This window comes from Narcine bancroftii, chromosome 1 (genome assembly GCF_036971445.1).
Source record: "Narcine bancroftii isolate sNarBan1 chromosome 1, sNarBan1.hap1, whole genome shotgun sequence".
Lineage (NCBI taxonomy): Eukaryota > Metazoa > Chordata > Chondrichthyes > Torpediniformes > Narcinidae > Narcine > Narcine bancroftii.
In genome coordinates, this window is record NC_091469.1 from 441,806,213 (window position 1) to 441,823,158 (window position 16,946).

Here is a 16,946-nt window from a genome sequence, read left to right on the forward strand (position 1 = left end):
GAAAGAGCCTGAGGATGCATGCTGAGCCCACTGCTGTACTTGCATTGCACCAATGACTGTGTGGCTAGGGATAATTCATATGCCATCTACAAATTTCCTGATGACACCAATGCCATCAGCGGAAATAACAAATGGCAATGAGAAAGTGTACAAGGAGTGAGATAGATCAGCTAGTTGAATGGTGTCACAACAACCTTCAACTCAATGTTAGCCAAATTAAGGAACTGATTGTAGACTTCAGGAGGGGGAAAATCAGGAGAACACGGACCCCAGTTCTCATCGAGGGTTCAGCAGTGGAAAGGGTCAAGAACTTTAAAGTCCTGAGTGTCAACATCTCTGAAGATCTATCCTGTAGCCTCCATATCGATGCAATTATGACAAAGGTTCACCAATGGCTATACTTCATGAGGTATTTGAGCAGTCTGTGGATGCAAAGTTACAGTTTGAAAGTTGACTGTCATGATCAGACACTATTTACATGGGACAGTATGTTTACAGTAGGAAACATTGTATATATTTTGTTTCATTATGACAGCATAACCCAAAAATTCCCATTAACAGAAAAAAACACCTCTTAGGGTGGGGGCTGTGGGCCCCTTTAAAAACACTAATTGGCTAATTTTCCATCCCAACTCCTCCTGGCTATCATTACAGGGATCAAACACAGGCACTTGTGGCACCCGTTGAAAGAGAACACAAGCGGGAATGGCATCTTGGTGTCAAATATCAGCCCAGAAAAATGGACGCCCCAGGTACATTCTGGATGTATACCTGCTGGCCTGCCTTACCATGGGATAGCACTGTGACAGGAATCTGGGCTCTGTGTGTAGGGAGTGCTCAACCATGAGGCCAAGGCATGGGATGCTCAAGCCAAGAGAGGACTCTGGCACCTGAGCTGGATTTGGATGCCTTTGCACTGCCTGCTCGCAGACATTGGTGGTAAGGGTGCTCACATTTGCCAGCCAAGCCAGAGAAACAAAGCATATGATTTGGTAACCAAACAAATTCCTTTTTCTACCCTCCCCTCTGTCACTGGGGAACAGCTCCCACAATACCCCACCCCAATGGTAACACAATGACCCTGTTTGGTCAGGGGTGGGGGGGGGTGGTGATATGCTGTCATTGAATTTGATATGTGCCTTATCCATCATTTAGAAGGCACTAGTGTGTATATACTGACCCATTTGATAAGTATTTTTTTTAACATGTCTTTTTGCTTTTATTTATTACATATGCATAGAGTTATTGATTGTCCCATAACTGGTAAGTGGTGTGACCTCCAAGGGGTGGATTGTATTGGGAAGGATTGTGGCTGTCATGTGACAGCACTGCCCCCTACCCAGTTGGAGGACACACCAGCTGCTGATCAAGGTTTGGTTCCGCTCGACATATTAATGCATACCTTGACACTGTCCCATGTAAATAGACAATAGGTGCTGGAGTAGGCCAACTGGCCCTTCGAGCCAGCACCGCCATTTATCGGATCATGGCTGATCATTCCCTTTCAATAACCAATCCCAGCCTTATCCCCATAACCCTCAACTCCCCTGCCCACAAGAGCCTTATCCAACTCTCTTCTTAAATCTATCCAACAAATCTGCCCACACTACCCTCTGTGGCAATGCATTCCACAGCCCCACAAATCTCTGGGTAAAAAAATTTCTCCTCATTTCTGTCTTAAATGGCCTTCCCTGTATTCTTAAACTATGCCCTCTAGTCCTAGTCTCACCTATCATTTGGAACATGTGCTCTGATTTCACCCTGTCAGGGCCTTTGATAATCCTAAATACCTCAATCATGTCTCCCTTCATCCTTCTAAACTCCATCACATATAATCCAAGTCTTTTTAACCTATCCGCGTATGAAAATCCTGCCATCCCAGGAACTAACCTTGTAAGCCTGCGCTGCACTCCCTCTTATAGCAAGTATGTCCTTTCTTAAATATGAGGACCAGAACTGGATGCAATACTCCAGCTGAGGTCTCACCAGGGCCCTGTACAACTGCAGGAGGGCTTCTCTACTCCTATACTCCAATCCCCTCTTTATGAAAGCCAACTTACCGTTTGCCCTCTTCACCGCTTGCTGAACCTGCATGCTAGTTTTCAATGATTGGTGAACAAGTACGCCCAGATCCCTTTGCATTTCCCCACTCCCTCGCTTAACTCCATTTAAATAATATTCTGCTCTCTTGTTTCTGCCTCCAAAATGGACAACCTCACATTTACTCACATTAAACTTCATCTGCCATCTTTCGGCCCACTCCCCTAAACTGTCCAGGTCCCCTTGCAATTTCCTGACATCCTCCTCACTCTTTACACTACCACCCAGTTTAGTGTCATCTGTAAATTTGCATATGTAATTATTAATCCCCTCATGGGTTCCTTTAAGGAACCCATACTGACTAGCACCGATACTATTATTCCTTCCTAAGTGTTCTGCTATTTCTCCTTTGATGAAAGATTCCAATATCTTCCCCACCACCGACATCAGGCTGACCGGTCTATAATTTCCTGTATTCTCTCTCCCTCCCTTCTTAAAAAGTGGTACAATATCAGCCACTCTCCACTCTGCAGGCATTTCCCCGGAATCTAAAGAACTTTGGAAAATGTCAACTAGTGCTTCCACAATTTCCAGAGCAACCTCTCTAAACACCCTGGGATACAGCCCATCAGGCCTCAGTTCTAACAATTTGCTCACAACCACCTGCTTCTGGATCAGAATATCCACTAAATTCTCTGTTTCCTTCGGTAATTTCACCAAGTCCCTAGATACTGCTTGACCCCTACCCCTAATCTGATCATAACCTATATCCTCCTTGGTGAAAACAGATGCAAAGCAATTGTTAAATTCCTCAGCCATCTCCAAGTCCCCATTGATAATTTCACCTTTCTCCGTTTTCAAGGGCCCAATTTTGGCCCTCACCAATTTCTTCCTTTTAACAAATCTAAAGAAGCTTTTGCTATCCCATTTTATATTAATTGCCAATTTGCCCTCATACTTCATTTTCCCTCCTGAATGACTTTCTTAGTTTCTCTCTGTTGGTTTTTAAAGGCCTCCGAATCCTCTAACCTCCCACTCTGCTTTGCCATCTTATACTTATTTCTTTTAGACCTGATTCTGCACTTGATCTCCTTTGTCAGCCTGCCATTTCTGCCCGATTGTCCTCCCAGCTAGAATGTCCTTGCATTTTATTTTGGCTAGCTCCTCCCTCATAGCTGTATAGTCACCCTTATTTAGCTGTAGCACTAATGTTTCTGACTTCCTTCTCTTCTCCCTTTCCATTTAAAAGTAATCATATTATGGTCACTATTACCTGGGCTGGACCCTCCAGCACTATAAAGGTGCCATGTATTCTTTGTCCTTCCTCTTTTCCAGCATTAGACCACCCTGCTTCATTCCTAGAAACATGGAAGGGCACTGGAGAAACTGTTGGTAAGTTGTGCACTGTTAAAAGGGTTGGGACCGTTTAATTAGAGTCCCTTGTAGCATACAGCTGTGCCTGCACTGAACCAAGTGATGGTGTGTGTGTGTGTGTGTGTGTGTGTGGGGGTGGGTAAAGGAACGTGAAGACGAACACCCAGTGGTGCAACAAGTGTTTCTTCCCCTCTTCCATCAGATTTCTAAATGGACAATGGATCATAGACAATATCTCACTTTCTCTTCTTTTGCATTAATCTATTTATTTTTCAAAATGTCATTTCTACCAATATTTCCACTTGCAATGCTGTCTCAAACAACAAATTTTGTGACATGTTCATGACAAATTCTGATATTAACAAAGCTTAACCGCATGGAAAAATGATGGTATATAAGAATTTAACATATAAAACTGATACATGGCAATCACAGTAACCTTCATAAAATAAGAAATTAGGTTACTTGACTTGAGATACTGAAGCAACAGAAAAAGTAAAACCAAAGATTCAGAACAATAATACTGCAACTGATTATTTATGCAAACACCAAACCAAGTGGAGATCTCTTTGAAAAAAAGAGATTGAGGTGTGATCGAAAAGGGATTTAAAAATGGTCAAGGGTTTGATATAGTGACCCTGGTCCATGATCATGAAAAATGTTGCAGGCAAAACAAGTTCCATGCATATCTTAATGATAACAAAGTAGAATTTGTATGTCACAAGTGCTGCTGAAGTTAATAGTATAGACATAATTTTTAAAAAACCAGAATAAGTGTAGGAAGAAGAAACAACTGAGGATGTGCTGAGAAAATTGGAGAGATGAGGAGATCTGCATGGATATAAATGCAGACAGAGAGAAGTAGAATGTTTGAGCCAATTTCATCAGGGTCAACGTCATTTAACAGCAACAGCTTTCACTTGACAATAAAGATGAATCAATATCCTATGCGTTGCAATGGCCCAGAACTTAAGAACTTTACAGCACGGTGCAAGCCCTTCTGCTCATTCTGTTGTACCGAACTATGTAAGAATTTAATCCTTCCCTACCTCTCACCCATAATCTATTTTTCTTGCATCCAAATGCCTATCTGAGTCTTTTGAATGTCCCTATTGTACCAGCCTCCACCACCATCCCGAGCAATGCATTCCAGGCACTCACCACTCTATGTAAAACAAACACCTCATCTCTGACATCGTTAAACTTACCTCTACTCACTTTAAACAGATGTCCTCTGGTACTTGATATGAACTTGCAGAGTATGTAAAAAGCTGAGTAAAGCAAAAACTTAGAAAATGAAGTGGTAAAGTGTGAGGTTGTACTTCTGGAAGGTTTCCAATTTATGTCCTATTTTATGTTTGGAATCACAATTTTATGATAGTCTGAATTCTTCAGCAGAGAAACAGGCTCTTGAGCCCAACTTGTGCATGCCAACCAAGCAAGTCCCATTTGTCTGCATTTGATTCATCTCTAACCCTTTCCAGTCCATGCATCTGTCTAAACACCTTTTGAATGTTACAATTATTCCCACCTCTATCACTTCCTCTGGCAGCTCTTTCCATGTCCCCACCACTCTCTGTGTGAAGAAGAGAGTACACTCAGGTTCCATTGAAATCTTTCTCTCACCTTAAATCTATGCACTTGCATTTTAGACAACCCTACTCTGGGGGCAAAAGTGGCTGTAACTATTTATCTTACCTCTATCCTTCACCCTCTGGAATATCTCCCCTTAGTCTCTGAGTAAAGTCCCAAAAAAATCCCAGACTATCTCACCTCTCTTGATTAGTCAAGTCAATCAGTCCTGGTTAACATTTCCATAAATACTTTCTGTACCTTTTCCATCTTACATCACATCTTTCCTACAGTTAGGCAATCAAAGCAGTAAGAGTGGTCTCAAAATATCTTGTTTGGTCTATATAAGTGGGATGAAAAGCTGGTGCAACATAGGAATTCACCAGTACTGCACCATCTGTTCTACATTTGGAAGAAGATTCACGTAGAAAGGAATAAAACAAATTATCAACTACCAAAATTAATATTGACGCAAAATCAACTAATCCCTTTCACAATACATAACCTTTCCTTTAGAGAATGGGAGAGAAAAGGGATCAAAAGAATAGAAAATTGTTTTTCGGGAAATAAATTATTATTTGTACTTCATTTGTTCAAAAGATATGGTATAACTCACGGTACAATGTTTGCATACCACCAACTGAAAACTTACTTGAAGGACAAATTGGGAAGCAGGCTGAGGTTACCAGAAGGAAGCAATTTTGAATATGTGATTACAGACACAATGATAATTAAAAGATTTATAACAAACATGCACATCAAACTGCAAAAGAGAACGAGGAAACAAGCTGTAAACCCAAACAAAAATGGGAACAAGATCTAAACAAAGATAAAAAATGAAACATGGGAGAAGCTATGCTCTGAAACTATGAGAAATACAATAAACACGAGGTTACGCATGATACAATATAATTGGTTACACAGGCTATACATGCCCCAAAAGTTAAATAAATTGGACCCAACAGTATCAGAGAGATGTTTTCACTGTAAGAAGGAAACAGGAACAACAGTACAGGCAATTTGGGCATGTGAGAAAGTGGAAAAGTTTTGGGAAGATCGAAATCAGGTATTAAATAAAATCACAAAAAGCAACATACAAAAAAATCCAGAGATCTTTCTTCTAAGTAATATAAAAAGTAAAGAACTTGGACTCGATTTGGATGGAGCACAAAAAAGATTTATTATGATAGCCTTAGCTGTAGCAAAAAAATGTATTATGTCAACCTGGAAATTAGAAGATAGCCTGAGAATACAGCAATGGTACATAGAAATAAATAAATCTATTCCATTGGAAAAAATAACATATAATTTAAGAAATAACATCACAGTATTCGAACAAATTTGGGAACCGTACATGGAACACAACAGAGAAGTCCTACCGTGGACCTCCACCCCCTAAAATGACAGAAGGAGAAGACGACGAAATGAACTTATCCAGTATGTAAAAGTAGATGACACAAATTTCTTGTTTATTTTCATTGTTTAATGGGTTTAATGTATCATATATGTTGAACGTTGAGTGGGTGGGGAGGGGGGCTGAAGGAGGGAGGGAAGGGAGGGTGGAAAAGGGGAGAAAATGACAGTGTATATTCAAGAGGGAAATGTTTGTGTGTATTTTGGTCAGTATGGTTCATAGTGTGAAGAATAAAATTTTTTTTTTTTTAAATATCTTGTTTGGTTGTAACATGATGTCCATTTTCCTTTACTCATTGATCTGAATGATGAAGATCTAGGTACCTGCACCCCAAAGTATCTCTGTTCCACAGTATTCCCCAGCCCCCTACCATTCACCATGCAAGTTCTGACCAGGTTTAACCTATCAAATACTATGCCACTTTTCCAATTCATCTCAAATCTCTTGGAATCTTAGATAACATTCTTCCTGTCCACTATACCTCCAATTTTGGTATTGGTTCTGATGTTTGTGCCCCACCACTGGTCACAGGCCTCCAATCAGAGCAACAATTTGACATTTCCACCTTCAATCTCAAACAATCAAGCCAATGTTGCAAATTAGCCTGTTCACCCTTGATCCCATGTGATCATGCACAACAGCCCACTTGCACGATGTTTGCAAAAGCCTTGGTAAAATCTATAGACGACATCAACCGATCTTTATTTGCAAATCTGAAGCCTCTTCTGTGTTGCTGGATAGTGTTTGAAGTTCTTTCAATTCAAGAACTCAAGCTCTGTTGCTTCATGAACCTGGAACACAGCAAAGAATTTTCCCTCAAGCTATTTGCTACCACTGTTTTCCACATTGCTATTACATACACAATCCTATTAAAAAACATCTCCCTTTTCTCCCCACTCTAAGAAAACCTGAGTCACACGGTCAAAACAGGCCCTTCTGCCCAACTCATCCATGACAACCAAGATAGCATTCTGGGCTTGGCCCATTTTTCTGCTTTTGGTCCATATCTAAGTCTTTCCAAACAATTGTTAGGTCTGCTTTGTTCATGAATGAGTGAGACAAACACCAGACTGAGTCGAAATCAGGGTTCTTTGTTCTTTATTACCGGATTGTAACACTTGCGACTAACCATGTTAGTCGGAGAATGCATTCTGCCGTTATCAGCAAATGGTGATTTTTTATACCCTTGGATATGTGCTTAGAACATCATCATATCATTACTTGTCCAATGACTAAAACTGTTGCTATCCTTTCCCTGCTAGCTTCCTGCCTCTCAATCCATCAATGTCTCTCTTATCTTGTAAGTACAAGGATGCATTCACATCTTGTTACAGCCCTGCACATTCCCATCTCATGATGTTTTACCTAACAGGAGTACAAGGACACCTCCCCTTCTTGTTACAGCTCTGTACAGGGTAACTCCTTACACATTCCCATCTCATGATGTTTTACCTTACACAATGTCTTTGAATGTTGTAATTGTAACCTCCTCTATAGGTTTCTCCTAAAACTCATACCAGATACGAACTACACTCCAAGTTAAAAGGTTGCCCCTCAGGACTATCTTACATCTTTCCCCCTCACCTTACACCTCAATGCCCTTTAATTCTAGAATCATTTACTGTGGAAGAAAGAATATCCATTTTTTCCATGCTTCTTGTGATTTTCTAAAGACCTGTCACCTGGAGTTTGGAAGGCTGGAGGATTACCTTATAAAAACACAGCCTATCCAACCACTCCCTATAACGGAAGCTCTCCAATCCCAGAAAAATGATAATAAATATCATTCCAGTATCTGTGCAACTGGAACTATATACAGAACTCCAAGTTTGATCTCACCAACAGTTTGTACAGCTGAAACATGGGGTTCTAACTTTTGTAGACAATAACCTGCCTGTTGAAAGAGGGCATCACAAATTAATTCTTCACCACCCTGCCCACCTGAATTAGCATTTTTAGGGAACAATGCATCTCAACACCAAGGACACCCTCTTCTGTAAAACACTCCAGACCCTTATCATTTACTGTGAAAGTTCTGTCCTGGTTTGGCTTACCGAAGCGCAACATCTCACACTTGCCAGAGTTAAATTCTATTGGCCAAGACATGGCCTGACTTCCCAAACGATCTAGAACTTGTCATAAACTTAAATATCCTTCCTTAGTGATTGCTACACCACAAAATATGGTGTCAGCTCTAAATTTGCAAATTGTGTTAATCATCCAAATAATTTATGTGGATAGTAAACAATAGTGGCCACAGCACAGACCAGTACTACACATCAATGTTACCAGACTCCAATCAGATAAACAACTGTCCACTCCTACAATGTAACTGCTCCCACCAAGCCAGTTTCAAATCCAACTGTATAGCTCACCATGTGGTACATAGTCTTTGTTCATAGGCCTTGCTGAATTACATGTATTACAATGTTAATTCCCTTTTGATCCAAACACTGATAGATCCTGTTCCTCAGAAACCCTTCCAGCAACCTTGCCAAAAATGATATCAGGCTCACTAACTGTTTTTGTTGACTCATGTCATGGTCTCTGCCATTTCTTTGATGTTTGATTTGAAAAGTGAAACTCTTCTGGTTTCCTTTTTCTTTTCAAAATATTTTTATTGATTTTAACAAGGAACTTATACAAATAATACAATTTGATAAACTGATAAGGATAGTTACATAAAATAAATAAAACATTCAGAATTATTAAATGCATACATAATTTTTAATCCAAATATTATATATTTTATATAAAATGTACTAATAACAAAAAGTATAAAAAACAAAGTACCCATAAAAGAGAAAAAAATAAAAAAACAAGGAAAAAAAGAAAAACTCTAAACCCTGCCTAACAGCGTTGTCAGATGCTATATATGATTAGTAATAAAAGAAAAACAAAGGTATAAAAAAAATTGAAAATGGAAAAGATACAAGTCAGACAATTTAATTACATTGAAGAGAAATTATAAAGTAGGAAAGTAAGTTATAAATGAAACCCCCCCCCCAATAATGTCTTGAAATCTTACATCTGAATTATTAACTGAATCATAAATCTTTTCCATTCTCAAACAAGACATGATGTCATGCAATCAATGATCAGGTGTAGGCAAGGCAGCATCCTTCCATTTAAGTAAAATTGCATGCCTTGCCGATAGAGAGGTAAAAGAGATAGCATGTCTCTGAACCAAAGACAAAGAAAAATCATTCCCTCCTATTGTACCAAAGAGAGCCAGCAAAGGGTTCAGTATTAAATCAGTAATTAAAATTTTTAACAAAGTATGGAAAACCTTTTGACAAAGTATTAAAAGATGATATCAATATATTCTTTCAGCACTAAAGCAGCAAGAGATAAGGTGATCAAAAACTGATTAAGGATCAGTATTTGTTTTACTAAATGGCTCAAGCTCAATGTCATAAAAGACAATTCATACATTGGCTCTCATTGCAAGAGTATTTAAGTGCAAGACATCAGGCACCAATTTGAGGGCATTGGTGAGACAACATCTGGAATATTCTGTACATATCTGGACTCTTCAGCCATAAAAGAAATATAGTGGAATGGCAGATATACTGTCACAGGGATAGGTACCAAGGTGGCCATTCCATCTCTTCCAACTAATTATCCCATCAGTACCTATTTGAGATTGCAAGAAATGCTGCACTTGTGCCCGCACCTCCTCCATCGCCACCATTTCGGGCCCTGAACAGTCCTTCCAAGTGAAGCAACACTTCATTTATGAATCTGCAGGAATCATCTGCCTCATCCGGTTATCCTGTTGTGACTTCCTCTACATTAGAGAGACTGGATACACAATGGGAGATCGTTTCGTTGAGCACTGTCCGCTGAAATAACAGGCACCACCCAATGGCCAATCATTTTAATTCCACACTCTATTCCCACACCAATATGTCTATGCATGGCCTCTGAGTCTATCCACAAATTGGAGGAACAACACCTAATATTCTGTCTTGGCACTCTCCAATTAGATGCCATTAACATGGCTTCTCCAGTTTCTTTTAAATCCCTCTCCTGAGCCTCCCTCCATCTCCCTTCCTGCAGCTTCCCATCCCTCTCCATTCAGAGAGCTACCCCTTCCCCTCAACTCTTCTCAGCTTTTGTCTCTTCTACCCTCCAATCTCTTGTCTGTTAGCCTGTACTCCTCCCCCTGCTCTATTCTTCTCCCCCTCCTCCCATCTATTTATTCAGGTGCCTACCTGCTTTTTGCTCATGCCTTGACAAAGGGCTCAGGCCCAAAAAGTTGGTTACCCACAACTTACTATTGATGCTGCATGACCTGCAGTACTTTTGTGTATTGTACAACCACAGCATCTGCAGACTTTTCTGTTTAACTTGAATATGCTTTTTGTCATCATGAATTGCATGCATGGCATTGAACCCCACCATAGGCCAGAGATAAAATTTCAATTAATGTACTTATGAATTTGGCAAACATCTCAAGTTTGCATTAAATAGATCATTATGGTACTATTGTATCAAAGGATGAATAAGGGCAAAGAGAGTTATTTCCACATCTACAAGCACACAAACTATAATCCAAAAACAAAATTCATAATTGGAAATAGAAATGACCAGAGCTCAGTGGCATGCTGCATGTCTGACAGGGATACATTTCACATTCCTTACTGAGGTACATGGATGGGAGGGGTATGGAGAACTATGGACTGGGTGCAGATCAGTGGGATGAGACAGAATAATAGTTTGGCACAGATGAGAACCAAAGGGCCTGTTTTCTGTGCTGAAATAAATCACAAAAATCTGTAGACACCATGGTTAAAGTAAAAGCACAAAATGCTTGAGAAACTCAGGTAGAAATTAGCTGAATTTCTCCAACTTTTTTTTACTGTTTTCTGTGCAGTATTGTTCTATGGTTCTATGAAGCCATTCCAACACAACTAATTATCATTTCATCACTCTCAACAGAGACAATTCGTTTAGCTAATTTCCAAGCCAGGAAATGTGAAAATGATTCCTCCAAATCTATTCAGGACAGTCATGTTTATCTGATACATCTGTTTAAAGTCAGAACACCTTAGGTCAAAATGTCGATTGGAAAAACATGCTTTTTTTTATTTTGTAAATTACTTGCCAATAGCTTCTCCATCTAATTCCAAATACCTTTTTTTTTTAAATGTGACAGCAAATATGCAGGTGAGAAGGTAAAGATTTAAAAAGGGACTTGAGAGATCTTCTTCATCAGAGGGGAGTAGGAACAAGCTGACAGAGGAAAGGGTAAAGGGGGGTACAATTGTTATGTTCAAAAAGACATTGAGATAGGTACATGGATAGGAAAGGTTAGAAGAGATAAGGGCCAAATACAGGCAAATGGGACTAGCATGGGTAGACAACTTGGTCACCACAGCAAGTTACAAAAGAACACTTGAAATAGGGGCAGGAGTAAGCCATTTGATGCATTAGGTCTGCTTCCCATAACCTTTAATTTGTCCATTCTTCAAAAATCTGTGTCTTAAATACGTTCAACAAAGCAGCCTCGATGCCAACCAACTAGCCAAGTGTTCACGGACATTTTCAACCTCTAATTGCTGCAGTCAGAGGCTCCCACCTGCTTCAAAAAGGCATCAATCATCCTGGTATCCAAGAAGAGTAGTGGGAGCTGCCTCAACAACTCCCGCCCAGCAGCACTAACTTCTACTGTGATGAAATGCTTTGAGAGGCAGGTCATGGCCAGAATTAACACATACTAAAGCAAAGATCTGGACACACTGCAATTCGCCTATTGTCACAATCGCTCCACAGCAGATGCAATATCGCTGCCTCTCCACTCAGCTCTGTATCACCTTGAAAACAGCAATTCATACATAAGGCTGCTCTCCGATTGCTGCTCTCTGATCGAAGCTCAACCTTCAATATCAATATCCCATCATTGCTGGTCAAGAAGCTACAAACTCTAGGCCTCTGTACCTAATTGTGCAACTGGATCCTTAACTTTCTTATTAGAAGACCACAGTCAGTATGAATTAGAAATAACATCTCCTCCTCACTGATTATCAACACAGGCACACCCCAAGAATGTGTGTTTATCCTACTGCTCTACTTATTATATACCCATGACTGTGTGGCCAGGCACAATACCAATGCTATCTACAAGTTTTCCGATGACACCACAGCTGTCAGCAGAATCACAAATGACAATGAGGAAGTGTGCAGGAGGGAAATAGATCAGCTTGTTGAATGGCTCAACGCTAGCAAAACCAAGGAGATGATTGTGGACTTCAGAAGGAAGTCAGGGGAACATGACCCAGTCCTCATCGAGGGCTCAGTAGTGGAGGGGGGTCAAGAACTTCAAATTCCATCTCAGAGGACCTGACCTGGAGCCTCCATGTTGATGCAATCAGAAAGAAGGTTCCTTAGTGGCTATACTTTGAGAGGTATCTGACAAGATTTGATACGTCATCAAAAACACTCAAATACCTCTACTTGTGTGCCATGCAGAGCATTCTGGCTGGTTGCATCACTGTCTAGTTTGGAGACCCCAACTCTCAGGACAAGAATAAATTCCAGAGGGTTGCTAACTCGGCCTGCGACACTACGGGCACCAGACTTCATCTCATCGAGGACATCTACATGAGGCGGAGTCTTTAAAAAAAGCAGCCTCTGTCCACCACCCTCTTCACTCTACTACCATCGGGGAAAAGGTACAGGACCCTAAAGATGAGCACTGTACGGCACGAGGACAGCTTCTTCCCCGTTGTCAAGAGATTCCTGACTAATCAATGAACCAAAGACAATGCCTTACCTTTTGTGCACTAATTATTGTTATTATTATTTTATTTTTTATAGTAATGTTGTAAGATGATATTAATATGAAGGTTTGCTCTGTGACGCTGCTGCAAAAACACTGAATTTCATGACTGGTCATGGCAATAAATTGATTCTGAATTCTAGATTGAGTGCTCTCTGGGAGAGGCAGATCCTCTATATCTCTGACTGAAATCTATCCCTTTCTTGAATCTTGAAGCAATGAACCTTAGTTCTAGTAGGGCCGAAAGACCTAATTCCACGATGTAAAGCTCTCCAACTCTTCGACACTTCAATACTTTGCCTTGCATGTTAATTTTGTGCACTATTGGTATATTTACTTTAGCTTATTTTGCAAAGTTAATATAATATAAAATGTGGCACAGCCAACCTGAACAGTTTGTATCTGCGGCGACTGAATCACAGAAGGTTGGGCTGTTTGAATTACTCCTTGGACCTGAACAGTCTGACCAGAAGGTAACTGTACTACAGTAACAGCTGGAGATCCTGAAGCAACTTGACTACCAGCTACAGATACCTGCAAAACAGATGAGAATATGTAGGTAAAATAACTCAATAATAATAATGAAATTCACAATGAAAATTGTGTTAAACCATATGTAAAAGTAACATTAATATTTTATTAACATTTATTGAGATTTCAACAAAAAAGCTTTTTTAAGTATCAAGATTGAATTTACACTCTTCGTGTAACCCTTTATTTTATCTTTACAGAGGCGCAGTTAGTAGGGCCGTTACATCAATGCATCAAAGAACAAGGTTTATTCCTGACCTCGGTTGCTGTCTTCATGGAGTTTACATGTTCCCCGTGACTTTATCAATTTCCTACCATGCCCCAAAAAGTTATGTGGGTTAGTAGGTCAATTGGTCATTGCAAGTTGCCACAACTGAACGGTAGAATATGGGAGAAGTTAATGAGAAGGGGATCCATATTGAATTCATATAAATTGGTGGTTAATGGTTTGTTTGCATTCAATGGACTGAGTGAGACATTTCCATGCTCTATTTCCCTATGTCTCCAACACAGATTAATCCCCAAGAATGTTTTTACAAAATAGCAAAGAAATATTTCAATTATAATTTCCTTCTCAGAAAGTTAAACAAGATAGCTATCAAGAAATTTCATATTGTATTGAGAAGTACAAGACCAGAATTATATTTTTATTCAACAGCTAAATGCTGCAGATAGAGAAAATGCTGGAAATATTCACCAGGTCGGGTCACTTCCGTGGAAAGAGAAACAGAGTCAGCATTTCCAGTCAATGACCTTTTATCAGAAGTGATTTCAGTGGGTAATAAAATGCTTAGAAATAGAGTAAAAAGCAATGTCATTTCAAAACTCAGTTTACCAGTTTATATCAAAAAGTCAATTATGAACTTTTTTGCAAATGAACAAGCCTTTTCCCTTCAGAAAGCAAAAGTCACATTAAAAACAACAACACAATCAGCAACTTATTTCTCCCAAGCTGCAACCTCCATAAAAAAAACTTGCTTGAGCTCAGAATTTGTAAAATGTATTGAAAGAACATTTATTTACTCTTCAAAGGAATTCTTATTTACTCCATAGGGGAAAATACCCAATAAACAATGCTGGAAACAACTCAGCAAATGTACCTTCTTTCAACCTGTAAGGCTGACCCTGAGTTTCCACTTGCCTGTCACTTGAATTCTCCATTCTACTCCCATTTTGACTGTCTGTGGCCTTCTAAACTGTTCCAATGATGTGCAACATAAGCCTGAGGAACTTCAATCATCTTCTGTTTGGGCACATTTCAGCCTTCAGGAATTAACATTGAATTTAACAATTTCAGATAACTTACTATGTTTACATCAAAACTGTTCTGTTGCCAAATTATTGAGCTGTAATAGTATCTCAGTTTTCCTTTTCTACACAGACACCACCTGATCTTCCCGGGATTTCTAGCATTCATTTTTTTATTATAATTCTCTGCAATAGCTCTGACTTGAATTTCAAAGTTCTTACCTATCTGTTCGCTACATTCTCTAAATGCTCTTATTATTCCAACCAGATGGCTTTTTCACAATGTATCATCATGTCAAATTATCTCATCCCATCAGATATTCCCATTGTCTGATTCATTCCTCCTAATTGTCCTTGCAACTTTTATCAACATGTATTTCCCCCCTTTCCTAGTTCTGATCAAGTATCTTTGATCTGAAACATTTCTTTGATCTGAAACATTTAAAGATGCTTCCTACTGAGTGTTTCCAGTATTTTCATATTTTATATCAGATGTTCAGCATCTGCAGCTTTCTGCTTTCTAATATTGTGAAATACATAATCATACATGTCATAATCCTCAAAGGAAGAATACTAATGCATTTATGTTTGTCTTGGATTTGCTGGAAATTCTCAGCAAGTCATCGAATGTTAATTTTCTTATTTATTTTTTATTTAGTGTAAATGAAAGGGGAAGCAATTTTAATTCAAAACAATGAAATTTCTGCATCAAAAAAAATCTTTAAATTACATGATAATTGAATTGCTGCTTAATAGAGAAACAAGGAAGGTTGACAGAAAATAGATGGGAGAACAAGACACTGAGTATCATGGAAAAGCTGTAAAGCACACAGTTGGATGGCAGGGGGGATTGGTAAGTCGTGTACATCAAAATATTTAGATACTTTTGAAATATCACATGTAACAGATGTAACTGACCAAGGAGAATAAAATGTAGATATTAACATATTATGGTACAATAATTTTTTTTACAACACATGTTTTTTTTAAATGGGAAAGGGGTTGGGGCAGGGTAGGGGATTTCACTGTGGCCTTATCTCATTCTGATGCCATCTCTCCAATTCAATTTCCTTTACAAGTTAAATAATGTCTGCATGTTACCTGTGCAATAGTGGGGATCTGAGTCTGGGAATTCTGAGCTTGTAATTGGATTGATTCACTATCTGTCACTGAATCTGTCACATTGCCATCTTGATGAGATTCAACAACTGATTCCATGGTCATTTGTCTAAAAGCAAAAATGAAAGTCAAATGTTAATTGATTTTAAAATAAAATGTGTTAAAAAAATACAATAAAGATAATTGCACAATGGCTTTTCCAAGACTCTTCATCACTGAAAATTACCCATTTTGACTGGCATTGCCTGAAATTCTTCTTCTTCAAAGATAAATTTTCCAATTTAAAACTTTTTTTTTCTTTTTTTTTTAAAACACAATCTGACATATTCTCAGTAAATATAGAACATAGCACAGCAATGGACCCTTCGGCCCACATGTCTGTGCCAACCATTATGCTCAAAAATCAACTAAAATTCTACTGCTTGTACATGATATCCCTTTATTCCAAGCACATTTACATATGCCTCAAATCCTCTTGAACACTGCTATCATACCTGCTTCAACCCCTTTCCATGGCAGCCCATATTCTAAACACATCTCACTCAGTGTATGAAAACTTGCCCCACACATAACCCCTCCTCCATTTAAAAGGTATATCTTCTCATATGTGACATTCTTACCTGAAGAAAATTATTCACATTGCACAAATTGCATACATGCCTCTCGTAATTTTGCAAACTTCTATCACTCAGCCTCCAACAGAGAAAATAATCCAAATCTGTCCAAACTTTCCCCACAGCTCTTCGGCTCAAATTCAGACAACATTCTGGTAAATATGCATAAACATATTGCATCAGGAAAATATTTCTATTGCGTGGAAACCAAACCATTGCAGACTTGATATTCTGGGATGCCTTTAGAGGT

At 39.1% G+C, this 16,946-nt stretch overlaps 1 protein-coding gene across 13 annotated transcripts in view; it reads right to left on the minus strand.

Moving 5' to 3' along the window:
• The window catches only part of LOC138751733 (cAMP-responsive element modulator-like), a 211,658-nt gene that overhangs the window by 154,715 nt on the left and 39,997 nt on the right, over nt 1–16,946 (minus strand). For 12 of the 13 annotated variants that reach the window (XM_069914424.1, XM_069914423.1, XM_069914426.1 and 9 more), the window contains 2 exons: nt 16,065–16,191; nt 13,572–13,718 (listed from right to left, as the gene is read on the minus strand). In XM_069914424.1, coding sequence (XP_069770525.1) covers nt 13,572–13,718; nt 16,065–16,187 — 270 coding nt within the window. In that variant the 5' untranslated portion in view covers nt 16,188–16,191. Of the gene's footprint in view, nt 1–13,571; nt 13,719–16,064; nt 16,192–16,702; nt 16,849–16,946 lie in introns of all 13 variants that reach the window. The other variant, XM_069914417.1, reaches the window with a different exon arrangement.